Source organism: Eriocheir sinensis, chromosome 45 (genome assembly GCF_024679095.1).
Source record: "Eriocheir sinensis breed Jianghai 21 chromosome 45, ASM2467909v1, whole genome shotgun sequence".
Lineage (NCBI taxonomy): Eukaryota > Metazoa > Arthropoda > Malacostraca > Decapoda > Varunidae > Eriocheir > Eriocheir sinensis.
The window spans coordinates 2,270,761-2,289,994 of NC_066553.1; the positions used below are offsets into that span (position 1 = coordinate 2,270,761).

The window sequence follows — 19,234 nt, forward strand, 5'->3', positions numbered from 1 at the left end:
CCATTACGGTCCATTCTTGAGTAGTGATCTTCCTCTTCTTCTCCTGTCCTCTCCCAACCCCTTCCCCTTCCCCTCGTGTGTGATAATGGATAATTCTTGAGTAGTGATCTCCCTCATCTTCTGTCCTCTCCCAACCCCGCCCCCTTCCCCTCGTGTGTGATAATGGATAATTCTTGAGTAGTGATCTCCCTCATCTTCTCCTGTCCTCTCCTAACCCCTTCCCCTTCCCCTCGTGTGTGATAATGGATAATTCTTGAGTAGTGATCTCCCTCATCTTCTCCTGTCCTCTCCCAACCCCGCCCCCTTCCCCTCGTGTGTGATAATGGATAATTCTTGAGTAGTGATCTTCCTCATCTTCTCCTGTCCTCTCCCAACCCCGCCCCCTTCCCCTCGTGTGTGATAATGGATAATTCTTGAGTAGTGATCTTCCTCTTCTTCTGTCCTCTCCCAACCCCGCCCCCTTCCCCTCGTGTGTGATAATGGATAATTCTTGAGTAGTGATCTTCCTCATCTTCTCCTGTCCTCTCCCAACCCCTTCCCCTTCCCCTCGTGTGTGATAATGGATAATTCTTGAGTAGTGATCTCCCTCCTCCTCCCCTATCAATGACAACGGGTAGGTTCTCTCGTGTCCCCTTACACTGCTCGTCATTTACCCTTCCCCTCCCCATTTCTCGTCTCTTCTAATGGGTCTGTGTAGCTATAGTTCCTCCCTTATCGATGTCAATGGGTGTGTCATTTGCCAACTCCTTCCGTTAATAATGATACCTCAGACTACTAAACCGTATACATAATAAAACTTAATCTTTAGCGCCCTATCTACCCCTTCCCTCCTGTTACTGATAAGACTGAAGCCGTAACAATACCATATACCCTTTTTGAGCGCTTTGTTTCTTATCATTGTCATCTGGTATGCCCTCTGCCTGCCTACCCCTTCCTTCCCCTATTGATGGTAATGGGTAGTTTTTATGTCCTTTTCTTTAATTTCCTTTCCTTCCCATCCCATCCCTTCCCTTCCCTTCCCTTTCCTTTCCTTCCCTTCCCATGCCATCCCTTTCCTTTCCTTCCCTTCCCATCCCATCCCCTATATTTCCTTTCCTTCCCATTCCATCCCTGTTTTTATTTCCCTCACCTTGCAGTGCTATAAGACCTGTTTATCTGTAAGGGTGGGAAGGTGGATTTTATTAACTAGTGTGTGTGTGTTTTCAGGGTGAGTAAGGATGGCAGCGGCAGTGGCATGGTGAAGATTCCCATTCCGACGCCTCACAGAGATGAACCAAGATTCCCGAAGGAGAAATTCAAAACCCTCCTTGGTGAGTTTTTATATAGTGTCTGTTTCTTTCATTTCTATCCCATCTCTGTTGCTTTCCTTTCCTTCCCATCACATTCATTTCCTTTCCTTTCTGTTCCTTTCCTTTCCATCCCATCTCATGTATTTCCTTTCTGTTCCTTTCCTTTCCATCCCATCTCATTTATATCCTTTCCTTTCTGTTCCTTTCCTTTCCATCCCATCTCATTTATTTCCTTTCCTTTCTGTTCCTTCCCAACCCATCCCATTATACCTCCACCACTGTTTTCCAATGACTGTTAACATTGATTTACGCGTTTCAGCCTTCCTCTTCCTCTTCTCCAACTGGATCCTCACCACGGCGTCGCTCGCCCTCACCCACGAGCGGGTCCCCAACTACAAGCCGCTGCCCGATGTCACTCTAGATGCCATCACACCGCAGGATTGGGGCCTCGACGTCTCCGAGATTATCATCATGATCTCCATGTACCTGTGTGTCATGGTCTTGTTATTCCACAAACACAGGTGAGTGGCTGTGTGGCAATGCCTGTGTCAATAGAAATGTCTGTTGTAAATAATTTGTTATGCTATATCTATCTCTATGCCTCTGACCTGTTCACTACTGGAGATCCCCTTGAGAGACCAGCTGCAGAAGTCTCTAGTGATTTTGTTGATGCACCATTTCTTCATTCACAGCTCTCCCCATGCTTTTAAAGTATTAGGGCGATATTACGAGACACTCGCTTTTCACATTACATATTTCTAAAGGTCAAAGAGGAGAACAATCGGGCTCTAATGAGTGTTTCGAAAGGTTCATGGTACAGAGGAAGGGTCACACTATCACCAGGGTCATAGAACTACTACTGGAAATGCCCACAACTCTTACGAACGCCTTGTCAAATGAGTGTTCTTGGGCGATGATGTCTTGTAATACGACCCGTAGTATTCAGACACTGCTTCGATGGTACAGTTGTAGGGCCGTTTTTGCAATCATGGTTCCGTCAAGAGTTAGGTGATGTTTCAGAAGTGTCTCGCATGCAAAAAAGTTGCCTTACTCACGGTTCTCTCACTTTTCAGATGGATTCTCTTCCGGCGGGTATTTTTAATGATGGGTCTGCTGTATTTCTACCGCTCCATCACCATGTACGTGACGGTCCTCCCCGTCGCCAACCCCAACTACCCTTGTGCCCCCAAAGCAAACTACACCAGTCCAGTGTTAGTCGCCAAGCGGGTGATCCAGCTGCTCTCAGGGTTCGGCTTGTCCATCAACGGGAAGCACACCTTTTGCGGCGACTACATCTACTCCGGCCACACAGTCTGCCTTGTCCTGGCGTACTTGGTTGTCAGAGAATGTGAGTTGAGAAAGGAGAAGCATAGCATAATAGATCTGAAAACTGACACACACACCGTAACTCTTGCATAACTCTTTTTACACAACATCTACTCCGGCCACACAGTCTGCCTTGTCCTGGCGTACTTGGTTGTCAGAGAATGTGAGTTGAGAAAGGAGAAGCATAGCATAATAGATTTGAAAACTGACACACAACGTAACTCTTGCATAACTCTTTCTACACTACATCTACTCCGGCCACTAAGTCTTGCCTTGTCCTGGCGTACTTGGTTGTCAGAGATTGTGAGTCGAGAGAAAACTAGCATAATCTGGATCTAGATCTGGATATTAATGCGCAGGGCATCTGTACAGGTGCATAACACGCATATTTATGTTGGGTGTTGCGGGGACGGGGGAGGCGAGTGTGCAGGGGAGGGAAGTGAATCAAGTGTAATTGTTAGTGTTGGTGTGTTGTGGTGACAAATGAGTGTGTATTTCTTTTCTGAATGAGTCTATAAATATTTTTAAGTGGCTAATTCTTGATTAATTATTTTGTTTCAACTTAGCTTAACATAACATCATGGGAAATAAGTGTCTATTTGAGGTGTTGAGCAAAGAGTGATCCAAGCGTTGCGTTGACAGACACGCCGCGGCGCTGGTGGCTGCTGCACTGGTGCTTCGCCCTGCTGGCAGTGACGGGCGTGGTGATGGTCCTCATCGCCCGGGGCCACTACACTGTGGACTGCATCATTGCGTACTACATCACCACTCGGATATTTTACATCTACCACACACTTGCAAACAATGCAAATCTCAAGGTGAGAAATGTTATAGATCTTCAGTTGAGCTTACATGTCTAGTCACTGAGCTCACTATCCACACACACACACGCACACACACACTGGTGTCAATGATCAGACTTTTTGGGAGTCGGGGAATGAAAAAACAAGTTGAGCAATACTGAGCCAAAAGTTTGTTCCTCTTATCTGAAACTTGAAGGACTTGAAGTAGAACCTAACTTACAGAGATGAAGCAGAAACCATTTATACATGAACTTCTAGTTATATACTTTTTACTTAGTAGTCATATGATGCACGGCCTTAAAAGATGCAACCAACAGTTAGTCATGTGATCAGTTTAGCTTCAAACAATACCTCACCTTTTCAAACAGGATGCACATTTGTCATTTGAACAAGAACATATATTTTGTTCTGAATTTATGCATTCTTCTCATTCTGTTGTGTTTCACTGTACTAATCTATTTCTCTTCTCTTATTTTCATACTGGTTTTCCTTCCAGGAGAGTGGTCCAAACAACTTCTTTGAGCGGTTATGGTGGTATCCGCTATTCTGGCGGTTCGAGCGTAACGTGCAGGGCGTCGTGCCCCGGCACTATGAGTGGCCGCTGCCCTGGCCCAGGAGGTGGAGCAGCAAAAACCCACAAAGAACCTCCTAGTCATTTACTATGTATTGATAAGCTCACCTTTGTTGCATTTTAAACACTGAAACACTTAAGTCACTGCTCATTCAAAAGAAACTCCATTGGGCTATCTCAGACGACAAATGTTCAACCCCAATGTATGATCACCAGGCTCAGTGAGTGTGAGGAGCAAGTGGCAGGCTTGGAATGACGAGGAATGTGCATCACTGCCCCTTCGGAACATGAGGGTTTAGCAACAAGTGGAAAGTTGTAACCAGAATCCCCAAAGAACAGGAACTGTGGATAGTGAATGGCTCACCGGCAGCTTTTTAGTTTTCCTATCAAGTGTGTGTGGAGAGCAGCACTTGTGGCGAACGGTGAACCTTGCCGTGAAAAGTAAAGTGTGTAGCCGAGTTCGTGTTTTTGGGTCTCTGCGAGTGACCTGCGGAAAATGACATCTTCCACACACAACACACTAGTCCGTAACAGCCACTCCTGTAGATCCGATGAAACCTCTGGAGAAATTTTTAACCATATAGGCATAGAATAGGTATATATATATATGTATATACATATATTTTTTAGAAGAATCATACACCCCCTATGTTAGTCTTCTCTAATGTCTATAGATATCATTATCATTTTTCATATCAGGTGTTTTATACCTCATTAAACAGTGTAAAGATAGTGTCCAGGAGTGCAAGACAAAAGTGCCAATGAGAAGTGCATTTTGTAACTGCCCTGACCACCACCAACACGCCGCGCAGCCCGTGGTGGGCGGCGGCACGCAGGGACGACTCACCTAATTGTAAGCTAGTTGATTTTCCACCCAGAACTGAATTATATATGTGATAAACTTTTTTTTTTTTTTTTTTTTTCCATTGTACAAAAGTATCAATATAAGGATCTTGTAAATTTTAACTTGAAAATAGGTCATAATACAAACAGAAAGGTTATAACAGCAGGCAGTGATTGGAGGAAAGAAGCTTTGTAAGTTTGTACTCGGGCATGAGAAAATATTTTTGTAATAATTTCTTCTCTGCTGACGGCTGATGAGTGAATGGAGAGTAATGGATACTACTACTATGATTTCAGTATTTGATCACATCTTCCCACATACATATTTTATAGAAGTGGATGGCCTTAAGACATTCATTGAGACCCTTCCTTCGATGACCTGGGTTTGGTAGTCGGTAACAGTGTCATCCACTACGTCTGTACTTGTGTCAGTTCTAGTCACTGTCTACAGAGCATTGCCAGCCAGCCAGGCCCCCAGAGCACCTGTGGCTGTCACCAGTGGGCTCTTTTCCAGGCCATGAGTGGGGATTATCTTGCGTGTGTAAAGATTAAGATTTTCAAGGGTTAGTATGGTATGCTTGTACAGGAAACCCCCATTATACAACCGTTCATTATTCGACATTTGAAAATAACCTGCCCTGTTTTGTTGTTTTGACTTGCAATCTGGTGGGCTCTTCTTTTTCCAGGCCTTGAGTACGGATTATCTAGCGTGTGTAAAGATTAAAATTTTCAAGGTTAATATGCTTGTACAGGAAACCCCCGTTATACAACCGTTCATTATTCGACATTTGAAAATAACCCACCCTGTTTTGTTGTTTTGACTTGCAATCCGCGCCATTTTGATATTAATTTTCAAAGGGCGCCCAGACATCCATGAGTCAGCCAGCCAGTGCCGTTTAGAGGACGGGTTTGCCTCACACCAGGGATGCCACGTTATCGCACTCACCACACTGGATTTTTATATTTCTAAATAACTAAAAGTGGGTGATTTTTTTTAAAAGTTTTTTTTTTTTTTTTTTTTTTTTTGAGACGTTTTTTTTAATCTGAAATTGACACATAAACGTTTAGAGGCTGCGTACGACAATTTGGTAACACTGCCTCACACGGCCCTGCTGACTTGTCCATAAGGATCATTACTGCCTTGGCTCACCCTAAGACCCTGACTACTACTACCAGCAAAGACTGCCGTGTGCTCACCAGCCTGTTGTGGCAATGATTTTGGGGCCGGACAAGAAAAAGCAGTTAGCCTCCACTGGCACGGGTCTAATAAAGTACAGTCATCCCTCAAATAGTACGGTTTCCAATAGTTCGGTTTTGGTTTTATGTGGATTTTCTAAGAAGATTTTTAAGGATTTTTAAATATCCCAGTGAGCAGGAAATTTAAAAATCCTTAAAGATCTTCTGTGACAATCCATATAAAACCGAAACCGAACTATTGAAAACTGTACTATTTGAGGGATGACTGTAGTTAAGATGAAGAACATTCTGGCAGCATGGATTGAAGACAAGATGCACAGTGATGTCTTTCTTCTTATTTTCCCTTCGATAAAAATACTACAGTAATAACAAAACTTGCATACTTTCATTTTTAATATATGTGCAAGATATGCTCCTTCCTGGCTGCCAGTTGGTAGCCCGCTGAGCTTCACGGACTATCTGCCATCAGCACCACTACTATGAAAACACCACGGCCGCTACTACTACTGGCAAGGCGCAAAAAAATAATCAGATTTTTATCATTTTTATTGAATTTTTCTTGGATAAAGGTTATCGGGAACCTTTACTCAACAGTTGCGCTATTTGATCACATTTTTAGGAGTCGACCCATTTGAACAGCAAGGGTTTTTGTGTCTTATTTGTCAAGGTCACTGATGTATCCAGGATTCATAACATGAGATGAAACCATAAAGTAGGGCTGTACTATTTACTCTGTGCCCTGAAGTCTTAAATATGTGACGGCACTTGATGCTTTAATGCTGTTACTCCAAGTCCTGACGTGTGTCCTGGAGTCATGTGCATCTAAGTGATTGACTGGCGTATGGATAATGAGTGCAGGCTACACACACTCACCTGTCTTGGAGTCTCACTGGGGCCAGGCCAAGGTGTGCTCTGGGGGCAAGGCAAGATAAAGCAAGGGAGGTTCCATGCCCTGTGTGGAGCCCCCTCAGAGGGATGGGAGGCGTCATTGTTGTGTGTGGTGACTGTTTCAATGTGATACTAAATACTCACTCCACCTCACAATATTATGTGATGAATAATGTAGGTTTTCAATTGAACTTCTGTACAATATTCTGTTTCTTGGCTTGTATATTTTTTTGTATATTCAGAGGAAACTGTACAAATTTCATACTGAGTCTTTTGTAGTGTACTCTGATGCAAATTTGCCTTGTAGAATACATGTATATATTTCACTGAGAATGTCCAATCTTCCTGTTCAGGATATGTGTGTGCTTGGCATGCCTGTGTGTCCTTGCAGTGAGCAGATCTGACGCCAGGCAACGACACACTCGCCAGGGTGGTCAGATGTGCTGACTCACTTCCTCTCGGAGAGTCGCCTTCACCAACAAAGATTTCGTTGCGTAAGAACTCGCTAGATTGATGTCAGGGATATTTTTGTCTAAGTAGAAAAGAGTAGATTGATTGCCTTTTATCAATGAAACTGGTATTTCTTGAATATTTTGAATCTTATTTATTTTTCCCTAAAAGCCTGTTGTGAAGTAATTAACAGTTTAAGTCCATCTCAATAATTGTTGCATCCATGTATCATTTCTGGTCTGTGTGTGAGGTTGTCTCGGCCTTCATGAGTGTCACAACTTACTCGCCCAACAATGCCCGCAAGATTTGATAATCGAAGCAGACGTGTGTGATCCTGCGGTGATCACGGGGCTGGGGATGACTTGGCTCTGGTGCACGTATGTGTGAGTGTATGCATGCATGCCTTAACACACAAGGGCAGGAGTCATTTAATCAACAGTTCATAGAATTGATTGTTCTCTGCTACTTTATAGTAACCTTTGCAATTTTTTTACAGAACCGAGTAACTTAAGAGATTTATAATATTTATCATTCAAAGGTTTTAAAGGATTAAAGATTTTTCAACACTGTGCTGGAACCCAGAACCCAGGGTGAGGGGATCACCCCTTTCCTGTCCTGGTGCCTGGTACAGGAGCTGCCCCCAGAGGCAAGTCACCCCTGGCTGAAGATTTTATGGATTCAGTGAATCATTTAGAGATTTGTGTGTTTGTTGTGGTGGTGGACTGCCTGGCTGCCTTGATGCGGCGAGGCAGACTGCATCACCACCAGGTATTATGCTCATGTTTGTGGAAGACGGATTATGTTTTCAGCCCTTTGACGTTCAGATGACTTCCGATTGTGATCTTCCAAAAGTGTGACTGTTGCAAGCCGCTAGCCTTTGTCGAGTTGAATTTATTTGTACAGTTGTCTTGGTCATGATTTTTTTTACAGTAAGGATTTATTTTTTTGCCATAAGTGAATGTTGAGAAGACTGACAGTGTTACAGCAAACCAGAGAAAATGTGGACCATAAACTTACTTCAGCTTTGTAATTGTGTTTCATTATGAGTCATGCCGGTGTGGAGCAATGATTGATGCTTGTATGTGCGTGCCTGAAGAGAGAGATCACATTAGAAAACACACACACACACACAACTTTAACCCGGTAGCAGCGACGGGCCAAATTTGTGGCTTTACCGTGTAGCAGCTACGGGCCAAATTTGTGCCATGATATAAACGCCCCAAAATAGATGATACATAATCTGATCACAAATGCTTTGATAGAAATGAAATGGTTTGTGTGAGTGATGATTTTTTCTCATTTTTCTCGCTTGGAGGGACCATTAAGAAACATGATCCCCGCTGCTACCGGGTTAAACCTATCCAGATTTAGGTTTACAGCATTCCTGAGACTAAGCTGCTTGTGTAGGCCTTGGTGTGGGTTAGAAACAGCACTAATTAACATATGTATTTTGAATAAAGGAGTGTCAGGAGGCTAAGCTGGCCCTAGTTAGCTTATGTTACCTAGTTGCAGTGAGACCTTGCTGTTTCGCTTTCAGAGGAGATGGGCACAGTTAAAAAATCTCAGCAAAACCTTAGTGCTCCACATTCAAAGGAAATTATAACTTGTCCTGTTTATTGATGTCTTTGAAGTATGACAGAATGAGTAACTAAGCTCTTTGTAATGCTGGGCTGGAGTGGTTAACCTGTTCAAAATTATAACTTGTCCAGTTTATTGATGTCTTTGAAGTATGACAGAATGAGTAACTAAGCTCTTTGTAATGCTGGGCTGGAGTGGTTAACCTGCTCAAAATTCTTAGTTAATTTATGCCACAAAATAATGAATATATTGAACTTTATTGATGTCCCGGAAATCTAATGGAATGGTTGACTAAAACTGTAATGCTGTGTCGGGCGTGTTGGACCTGCTCAAAATTCCTAGTTGATGCATGCCACAAAATAATGAATCTGTAAAGACTTATTGATGTCCTTGAAGTATTACAGAATAGGTAACTAAGCTCATGGTAAGGCTGTGTTGGAGTGGTTAACCTGCTCAAAATTCCTAGTTAATGCTTGCCACAAAATAATGAATCTGTTAGTGATTAACCAACAGTTTCTTTATGGAGATTGCCACCTATTTTTAGATGCTGTGGGTCTAACCTCCAAAGCCCCATGGACGCCCCACAGAACGTATCCACATGAAATCCAACCCCTATAATTAAACTAGTTGAGATGACGTACCTTGGGAGCTGGGAGCACTGAGTAATCACTAATAATGGGTGGACTAGTTGAGGAGGTAACTGGTGATTTGTAGCAGAAGGGGGGAGGGGGAGGCCGGAGGAGAGTGTTGAATGTATCGTTACAGACTTTTATGTTCTCAAGGTTTCAGTTCATAGCCAGATAGTCTAAGAACATAGGGAAACTGCAACAAGCCGAGTGGCCTACACAGGGCAGCTCCAGAATCCCCCCCAAGCTCCAGAATCCCCCCCATGAGCCCCAGAATCCCCCCCATGAGCCCCAGAATCCCCCCCAGCTCCAGAATCCCCCCAGATATGAACATCAATCATTACAGCTGAATGCGTGAACTGGCTGAGGAGGGAACTGGTGATTTATGGGAGAGGAAGGAGTGTGTTGGATGTACCGTTACAGATTTATTGTTATTCATGTTTCAATGCATAGCTGGATAGTCCTGACAGATATGAACATCAGTCACCGTAGCTGAGCGTGTGAACTGGCTGAGAAGGGAACTGGTGATTTGTGGGAGAAGGAGGAGAGTGTTGGATGTACCGTTACAGATTTATTGTTCTCCATGTTTCAATGCAGAGCTGGATAGTCCTTATGGCAGATATGAACATCAGTCACCGCAGCTAAGTGTGTGAACTGGCTGAGGAGGGAACTGGTGATTCGTGGGAGAAGGAGGAGAGTGTTGAATGCATCGTTACAGACACATTTTTCTTTTCTAGGTTTCAATGCATAGCTGGATAGTCCTTATGGCAGATATGAACATCAGTAATTGCAGCTGAATGCGTGAACTGGCTGAGGAGGGGACTGGTGATTTGTGGGAGAAGGAGAAGAGTGTTGAATGCATCGTTACAGACATTTTTCTTTTCTAGGTTTCAATGTATAGCTGGATAGTCCTTATGGCAGATATGAACATCAGTAATTGCAGCTGAGCGTGTGAACTGGCTGAGGAGATACCTGGTGATTCGTGGGAGAGGGAGGAGACTTGAATGTATCGTTACTTAATAAGATTTCAATGCATAGCTGGATAGTTTGTATGGCAGGTATGGTGGGTTTAAATGCCCTAACAGCCGTAAAGAGTTCAGACAGTTGGTGATATAAGCCGCACAAGTCAATCAGCGAAGGTAACGACTTAATTATGCGCCCCACACTTGCGCGCGAAACCCCTTCCCTGGAGGAGCTCGGGCCTCGGAGCGGCAGACGAGCGAGGAGGTCGGAGGAGAAAGCACCGTGGCGGGCGTCCCTTCGTCACTACACAGCTTCGGGGCCGGTTGTTACCTGTGGACTGGTGCATTCCTATAGGTGAGCAAGAGGTACCTGTAATACCCCATGATAGGGCTGGGCTTTGGTGGACAGCAGTGGTGGAAGGGTTGTAGTGTTGGCAGCTGGCGACGCAGAACTGGGTCGACTGTTATTAGGGGACGGTGATTCAGTATTTTCCCGTTTCACTGTCTTATGTATTTAATGTATTATTTTTTCCCGTCACTGGAGTGTGTCGAGGGTGATTTCTGTGGTGGTGCCCTAGTAGGCTGATCCTTTGGGAATACTGACCACCAAATATATTTCATTTATTGCCGTAACTGGCAAGCCTGGCAGCCATTGTCCTGGGTACTTTTTTTATTTGTGTGGATGTTGGAGGTGGTTTTGGAGATCGTGATGTGGAAATTGAAGTGAGTATACTGACGTCCAGAACCGGCAGATTTGTACCGGTAATTTTGGTAAGGAGGGGGCCACGTATAAACTGTAATTGCGTGAGGGATGACTCTTGTTGGCGACTGTACATTGAGTCGAACTATCAAAAAGCTCAAAATGAGTTATTCTCTAACAATATAATTAGTAAGTCTGTGCTAAATATGTCGAGAGAAAACGATTTACTCGGATACGCGCGCTCAATCCAAGAAAGTCTACGGCGATCAACAAGACCATTTCGCTTCCTGACTCGACAAAAAATGACCCGAAACACCGACTTAAAATTCTAGGCGACGGTAAGCTGAAAGACGTTACATTTCCGCATTTTTCATGGTTCTAAGCTGTTTTATGCACAAAAAAAAAAATCGATTTTTCCTCCGACGCTGGGGTGGGGAGGAAATTACAATATACCAAGACGCTGAAGATTAGTGCTAACAAGGCTTTAGACCAAGTAGTTGGGCCTTTTTCTCAAAGTGCTACACTTGATGGTGTTCTATCATTCAAAATGAGGAAAAAGTGAGTCTCCCCAAGAACTTAACCATACCTAATGCACAATCAGTGAAGCCGACTCTGGTAATCGGATGGTTTATACAAGGTTTTACACTACTTGAAAACACCAATACTTTGAGAACTGCCTCCTCGCATTCCCCTTAGATTTCTCTTAAATGGTTTCATGCATCCGGCCCCAAGTGGAGAACTATTACCGTCGACGATCTGTAGAAACTGTTCAAAGCAAATCGAGCGTTTGTTGTGACGTCCGTGATGGGCGGCAGGCTGCGGTGTTTCCACTTCGCTGTCTCCGGTGGTCGTGGGCGGTACATGGCATATAGCGCAGTGGTGACAGCAGCTGGTGGAGGGTAGGTGTCCTAACCCCCCCAAGTGTAGTATCTTAATTTGGTGGCATAACCACCCGTTAAGGTAACCACGTGTTGCAGTCTTTATGTATAGGTACCTACCCTACATGTCTATATAGTCTTCAATAAAGAAATATAAAATAATGGTGAATAAGTTCAATAAGATTGACTGAGGATAAGCGGAACAAATAAATAAATTTTTAATTGCTTCGACTCGGTGACTCTTTTCAGGTGTCGGTGCTTCAATCTCCTTGCTCGTGTTGGCGTGGCTGGCTCACTTGTGTGCCGTGTTCGCTTCAGTGAGGGGCTGATAAAGCGTGCGTGTAAGTAGATTTACATAATGTTCAGACCTACACAGCCTGTGGTTCAGACTGTGATTTCTCCGCAAACCTGAGTGAAACGAGATCAAGCTACCGCAGTGACGTTGCATCCCTTAGCGAATTGGAGATCTCTTGAATCAAAATAATTGCTGATAGGAGATAGAAATTATAAGGCAACCGTACATTAATTTTATATTTGAGTAACGATTACAACCTATAATTATTCTGTTTCTGGGTTTTAGTCGAAGTATAGTATTGATTCCGAAGTTATTCCTCGTGGCCGTATAAGGTAGTGCCATCTCGCTATTTAGGGGCATCATGGCGTTGTGTGCGGTTTAGTACGTTCATTTTAGGCAGAGCATGAAAGTGAAGATTCACAAAGGTACTTCACGGGTGTGTGGTCTACCTCAGCATCGGTCGTCTACTGTATCGGTATAAATAATTAGTGAGACTAGTGTCCACTTACTGGTGCTTCGCTGCTCGCCTCGAAGCAGTGTTGTTAAAACTTTCATATTTGTTTGAAAATTATGTAGTCGCAACCGGAGATCTAAGCAGGTATTTATGGCATGGGTCCACCGCCTAGATCCTGCCAGGAGGTACTCGGGATGGGAAGTGGGCCTGCATGGAGACTCGCCCGGCGGGACCCCCGGACTTGGCGTCGTATGGTGGGCGAGGCGACGCGCTCCCCCGGCATATGCCCCCATTGACTGATTGATAAATGTCCTTACGGCTGATGACCATGCCTGAACTGCTTACTCTAGGTGTGGTCTTGTGAAGGCTTGTAGAGGATAATGAACGTATGTGTGCAGAGTCAGTCAAAGGATTGGTAATGAGGCCCACCATCTTGTCTGCTCTTTGGACTGTTTTACCGATTGACGGTTCGGTTGTTAAGATTGCCAAACCCTCAGTGTATATGTTTACACTGTGGCCACACCCAAGTCCTTTTCTCGGCACAACACTTAGTGGAGTTTCTGGTATGCTATTTGTTATGTTTTCTGTTGTTACTGTTGTATGTAGCTGGCTGCTGTTATAGGAGCTTTGTAATCGTTTAAAGAATTCCCTCTTCCGGGTGGGGGTGGGGTGGGGTCGGGGGTGAACTTGCATATGAGTTTGTGCATTGCTTTTTTACAATCTCATTTTCTTTTGTAATTAGTGTATGGGAGTGAGATGTGGACAGTGCTCTATAGACACAAGTCAAAGATTAAAAGCGAGTTGGGGAGTTGCTTGAGGGGTAGGTATGTGTGTGGGCAGTGGAAGAGGGACTGAATGGCAGATATGCAGGCAGTGAGGGGTGGAGAGAAATGCGCTAGAGTACAAGAAAATGTTTTATTATTTGAACCCCTGGAGAGGATGGACGATGAATAGGGGTCATATAGGAGCTGGATGAGTAAGGGGAAGGGGTTAACTAAGGGTAAGGTGGATGGATGGGGTGGAAATAAATGTGATAATGGAGGGTTTGGTGGATGCTTCATGAATGCCTAGGAACAGGTTGGGATGAGAGAATTGTGCACATGGCTTAACTGCAAGGTCTATATGATACTAGGAAAAATAAGGACGGCAATAGGTTTGTTTCAGGGTAAATCTATACAACTCTTTAATGCCACTATTTATTTACATGGTTACAGTGTACCACATAATTTACAATACACTATTATATAATACAGCTAGTAAGAGTACACAAAGCCAAGACTGCCACCTCGCTGTATGGAGGTATAAAAGTGAGATGCTCACCCTGCATCTCATCCAACCTCAACTTGACAGGGGGTGACTGCATCTGTAGTCAAGCCTGGCACAGGCTTTCATGACATATAGGCCAAAGAAAGACCGGTTCAACTTGTCTTTCTACAGCCAGTAATATAACAATATAAAAAGTGCCTTTTAGCAACAATAAACAGTTTCATGTCAAACTACATCCAATGACAAAGCCACTGACATACCATTTATAAGGATAAAAGTATTTGGTGGAGTTAAAATTGACAAAATATTTTGGCGCGCGGAAAATGCCTGGAGCTGGTCAGATGGGATGGGATGCAAATATCCACAGAAAATAACTTACTGAAACGTGTACAACAAGGGGTTCATCCATTTCATTGATGATTTTGATACCATTTCATTTTGTTCTCATTCACTCTTAAACTCTACTGCAAATTAACACCTGTTTATAATCTCCAAGTACCACGGTTTGCTTGTTATGTCCAAATTTTAATTTTGCAGGAAAGATGGAGAGCTTGATAAGCTAGAGAGACTCCACAAGGCAGAAGTTACTTTTTTATGGTGACTGGACAGCAGGCAAATATGATGCAAAAGGTATCTGGTGTTTCAAATTTCTGCCAATCATAATCTTTACCTTTTTACCTGAAAGCACGCTAAATCTATTCTCAGACACCAAAAACTTACATCAATAGTAAATACCAAAACCTGGCTTTCTAATTTTTCCAGGGATTTCAGGCACCTAGCCAAAATGTATCTCTAACGATTTTAATTAATCTTTCTCACCTCTGATGGCAGCCCTGCTGTCACATGTCTCTGAATTAAGCTGAACTCTCCACTCAAACTTTCTCTAAATTCCACTCTGGACAATTCAGGGCATATTCCTCTCACTCATTTTACCTCTGACCAGGAGTCGGTCAGAACACTTCTTTCGGAAGCCATGCTGGCGATCAGAACGGACAAATGATATATGCTTAAAAAGTTTCCCATTAGAATGGTTTCAAAAGCTTGGTGAGACAAGAAAGTTATAGGACGGTAGTTTGAAGCCTCGAAATAGTTACCCTTCTTAGGCATATGCTGTAATAAATAAATGTAATGAAAGTATGTATATACATCCGATTGTTAGAATTTGGTGTAATCTATGGCAGTATTCTACGACCATTTTTGATGCACATAAACACGGGATGGATTGCAGAGGGACTGGGGATGCCTTTACACTAAAGTTTCAAACTTACTTTCAGGTGTGCTGCGCTGTGGTGTCACAATCCTCTAACAAGTCACCGGCACCTGCCTGGAAGTGGAGGATGCCTTGCAGATTGGTGGGACAACCCAGCCATCAGTCAAGCTTAGGAAGCCATCTGTCAGAAAGAAGGTTAGATGCTAAGTTGGAAAAGAATTTGCTGTTTCACAAAACAAATTAAATGCCTTAAAATTGATTGGAGACATGATAACGAAGAGATTGGAGGAAGAGTGCATATCTGACATATAGACTGTAGATGGTTGCTTACTATTGTTGTCATGAAAGGTTTTATGTCAAAAAATCAACTTCAAATAACTTTGTTGTTTGAGTAATGTCTCCTTTTCTTTCCTCACAGAGCATGCTGACTGTGGCTTATGTTTTACATTATAGGAACTCGTTTCACTGAACATGCACAAAGCCGTCAATTTTATCTTTGCATCTGTAAGGCCGGAAACTTGTTGCTGCGTCTGCCTTGTATATTTGGGATTAATTCTTCAAGTAAATGTACTCAGTAATTGTATCAATGTACTTTAGATTCATACACTTTATTATACAAATAGGGTAGAAATTGTACAGGTTCAGTAGAAAATTTGCAGAACTGTCACAAATACTACCCATTAATAGGCCTAAAAAACTGCTAAATAACCTTATAAGTCAAAGATGCCTAAAAGAGGCTCCGGAGAAAAACTGGAAGGAGATCTTGATAAATCAGACGAGATGAGTGTCCCTGCCGGTGTGTTTAATGAGGAGCCTTGAAGACAATGCATTACAGAAATACCTTATGCTAATAAAAATTTACAAAATTATGCTTCCTGAACAATGATAAAAGATGGGCTGCTGAAGGAGTGGAAGATCCTCTATTTTATTGTTCAACTTTTTTGTTGCAGGTGTGCTCGACTGTGGTCCCCATCGGGTGTTGCAGCCCTGCAGCAAACCACCTGAACACGCCTGGGTGGAGAGATGTCTCATCATACATTGGTGGAACAATCGGCTGTCAGACTTCAGGAGCAGTCTATCCAGAAGAAGGGAAGATGTTGAGTGGCTTCAAATTGCTTGTGGGTGGATATAATAACGGAGACTGGAGATACATTGGTTAACTGGCTGATATTTTAAGCTTTCCTTGTAAATGTTTTCAGTGTTATCTGCATGTTTTGTTACATAACTTAATTCTGACAGGTATCTTCAACAAAATATTCCCAACATTGAGTGTGTGACCACTGTCTGGGAGGTATCAAATACATTTTAGGGACACTCAAATTTGTTTCTTTTAAAACCAAATACTCGCAGTATTTCTCCGGAGGGTCTTTTAAGTATTATGGACTTGGTATAGTTTTTAAGGCCAGAAGGTACCCAAATACAGTGGCTTTTTCTGGATTATTTATTAAAATATAGAGAGAGAGAGAGAGAGAGAGAGAGAGAGAGAGAGAGAGAGAGAGAGAGAGAGGGTATAGTTTTTAAGGCCAGAAGGTACCCAAATACAGTGGCTTTTTCTGCCTTAGTAATTAAAATGTAGAGAGAGAGAGAGAGAGAGAGAGAGAGAGAGAGAGAGAGAGAGAGAGAGAGAGAGAGAGAGAGAGAGAGAGAGAGAGAGAGAGAGAGAGAGAGAGAGAGAGAGAGAGAGAGAGAGAGAGAGAGAGAGAGAGAGAGAGAGAGAGAGAGAGAGAGAGAGAGAGAGAGAGAGAGAGAGACAGAGAGAGAGAGAGAGAGAGAGAGAGAGAGAGAGAGAGAGAGAGAGAGAGAGAGAGAGAGAGAGAGAGAGAGAGAGAGAGAGAGAGAGAGAGAGAGAGAGAGAGAGAGAGAGAGAGAGAGAGAGAGAGAGAGAGAGAGAGAGAGAGAGAGAGAGAGAGAGAGAGAGAGAGAGAGAGAGAGAGAGAGAGAGAGAGAGAGAGAGAGAGAGAGAGAGAGAGAGAGAGAGAGAGAGAGAGAGAGAGAGAGAGAGAGAGAGAGAGAGAGAGAGAGAGAGAGAGAGAGAGAGAGAGAGAGAGAGAAGAACACATATTTGACAAGGCTTTCGTAGGAGTTGTGGGCATTTCCAGGGGTAGTTTTATGACCCTGGTGGTGGTTTGACCCTTTTTCTTTACCATGAACCTAAGAAAACACATATTTGACAAGGCTTTCATAGGAGTTGTGGGCATTTCCAGGGGTAGTTTTATGGCCCTGGTGGTAGTTTGACCCTTTTTCTTTACCGTGAACCTAAGAAAACACATATTTGACAAGGCTTTCGTAGGAGTTGTGGGCATTTCCAGGGGTAGTTTTATGACCCTGGTGGTAGTTTTCTGACCTTTTTTACTTTATGAACCTAAGAAAACACATATTTGACAAGGCTTTCGTAGGAGTTGTGGGCATTTCCAGGGGTAGTTTTATGACCCTGGTGGTAGTGTGAGTCTTCTTCTGTACCATGAACCTGAAGAAACACATAATTGACAAGGCTTTCGTAGGAGTTGTGGGCATTTCCAGGGGTAGTTTTATGACCCTGGTGGTAGTGTGAGTCTTCTTCTGTACCATGAACCTGAAGAAACACATAATTGACAAGGCTTTCATAGGAGTTGTGGGCATTTCCAGGGGTAGTTTTATGACCCTGGTGGTAGTGTGAGTCTTCTTCTGTACCATGAACCTGAAGTAACACTCATTAGAAGACGACTGACCCCCTCTTTGACCTTTAGAAATAGGAGAAGTGAGTGTCTTATAATCCCAACCTTAATGATCCTGCATGAGATTGGGATAATGATATTGTAGTCTATTGTAGATGAGGCTGATAATACAGGTAGTCTTCACATTACAACGTATGCTACTTGCGACTACTCACAGTTACAACCAGGGACTGGACTCGTCAAACCACTTATGAGACCTGTCGTTGCAAAGTCTTCTGGTGACTGTCCACTCACAACACTCCTTGAGTTTAGGCAGCTCCGATGGTGATGAATCAAGTCACAGCCTGGCCGTCATTTAATTCATCGCCACAGGAGCCGCCTAAGGATCAAGAGAGTTCACAGTGGACAGGGTTACCAGAAGACTTAGCAACAAAAGGTCTCATAAGTTTGATGAATCTGACTCCAGGCCAATAATAATTATTAAGAATACTTGGTTAGAAAATGAGCTGACATTTCAGATATTCCGCTGTGGGTAGAACAGCTGATTATTTACAAAGTGTTCCCTCGCCTACTACCCCCCTACCCTGTGTACTGGCCTTACCTGGGAACGGACAGAGCTTTTACTTGCCTAGCAGTATAGGAGTTCTCTAGTGTGGGTGACAGATGAACAAAGTAAACAATTTAACCCTCAGGGGATTTTTTTTTACAAGGGAGGCAGCTCAGTGGCAAGAAGCAAAGACTGGAACAAAAAGGTGCGCTAATCGTTGCTCCAGTGAAAGAACACAGAATGAGGAGGCCAAAAGAAAGGTGTCATGATACTCTCTTCTTGATTCTGGTTAATGACTGCCTGTATTAACGTGCCAATATCTCTTCTGATTAATCAGCAAACTAACAATTTCAGTTGGTTCAAGGTAGATACCACAGAGTGCGGTAGGTAGATATACTACACCCACCCCCTTCAAAAAAAAAGAAAGCGACAAACTTACAAAAATATTAGTGAAAACTTGAGCTTCGAATGATTTTTCCCTTTAGACGAGGCAAATTATTAAAGACAAGTACAACTGACTTCTTTCTCACCATTATTCCACATTCACTAATTCTCAATAATCTGCAAGTTCTTCCTCCTCGGAGCGACTTCGTGCCGAACCAGCGGCTACTTTATGGAACTGAATCAAGGCCTGTCACAATAATTTCTTCTTCTTCTTCTTCTTCTTCTTCTTCTTCTTCTTCTTCTTCTTTCCACG

At 43.2% G+C, this 19,234-nt stretch overlaps 1 protein-coding gene and 2 long non-coding RNA genes across 7 annotated transcripts in view; 2 read left to right on the forward strand and 1 right to left on the reverse strand.

The window, feature by feature from the left end:
- The window catches only part of LOC126980855 (phosphatidylcholine:ceramide cholinephosphotransferase 1-like), a 59,366-nt gene extending 54,190 nt beyond the window's left edge, over positions 1–5,176 (forward strand). For all 4 annotated transcript variants that reach the window (XM_050831178.1, XM_050831179.1, XM_050831177.1 and 1 more), the window contains exons 3-7: positions 1,207–1,310; positions 1,609–1,810; positions 2,363–2,637; positions 3,258–3,433; positions 3,915–5,176. In XM_050831178.1, the coding sequence (XP_050687135.1) occupies positions 1,207–1,310; positions 1,609–1,810; positions 2,363–2,637; positions 3,258–3,433; positions 3,915–4,070 (913 nt within the window). In that variant the 3' untranslated portion in view covers positions 4,071–5,176. The remainder of the gene's footprint in view (positions 1–1,206; positions 1,311–1,608; positions 1,811–2,362; positions 2,638–3,257; positions 3,434–3,914) is intronic.
- Positions 5,177–5,338: 162 nt separating this feature from the next.
- On the reverse strand, positions 5,339–5,811 carry LOC126980856 (uncharacterized). Its single transcript, XR_007733625.1, has 2 exons — positions 5,632–5,811; positions 5,339–5,465 (listed from the first exon to the last, which is right to left on the reverse strand). It is a non-coding gene; the product is annotated as an uncharacterized LOC126980856 (long non-coding RNA).
- A 4,913-nt stretch (positions 5,812–10,724) lies between these two features.
- Positions 10,725–16,633, forward strand: LOC126980857 (uncharacterized). Of its 2 annotated transcripts, XR_007733627.1 has the most exons (5): positions 10,725–10,888; positions 14,664–14,756; positions 15,401–15,531; positions 15,755–15,840; positions 16,287–16,633. It is a non-coding gene; the product is annotated as an uncharacterized LOC126980857 (long non-coding RNA). The 2 variants fall into 2 exon arrangements; XR_007733626.1 differs by lacking the exon at positions 15,755–15,840 and having other exon boundaries at positions 10,726–10,888.
- Positions 16,634–19,234: the final 2,601 nt, after the last annotated feature.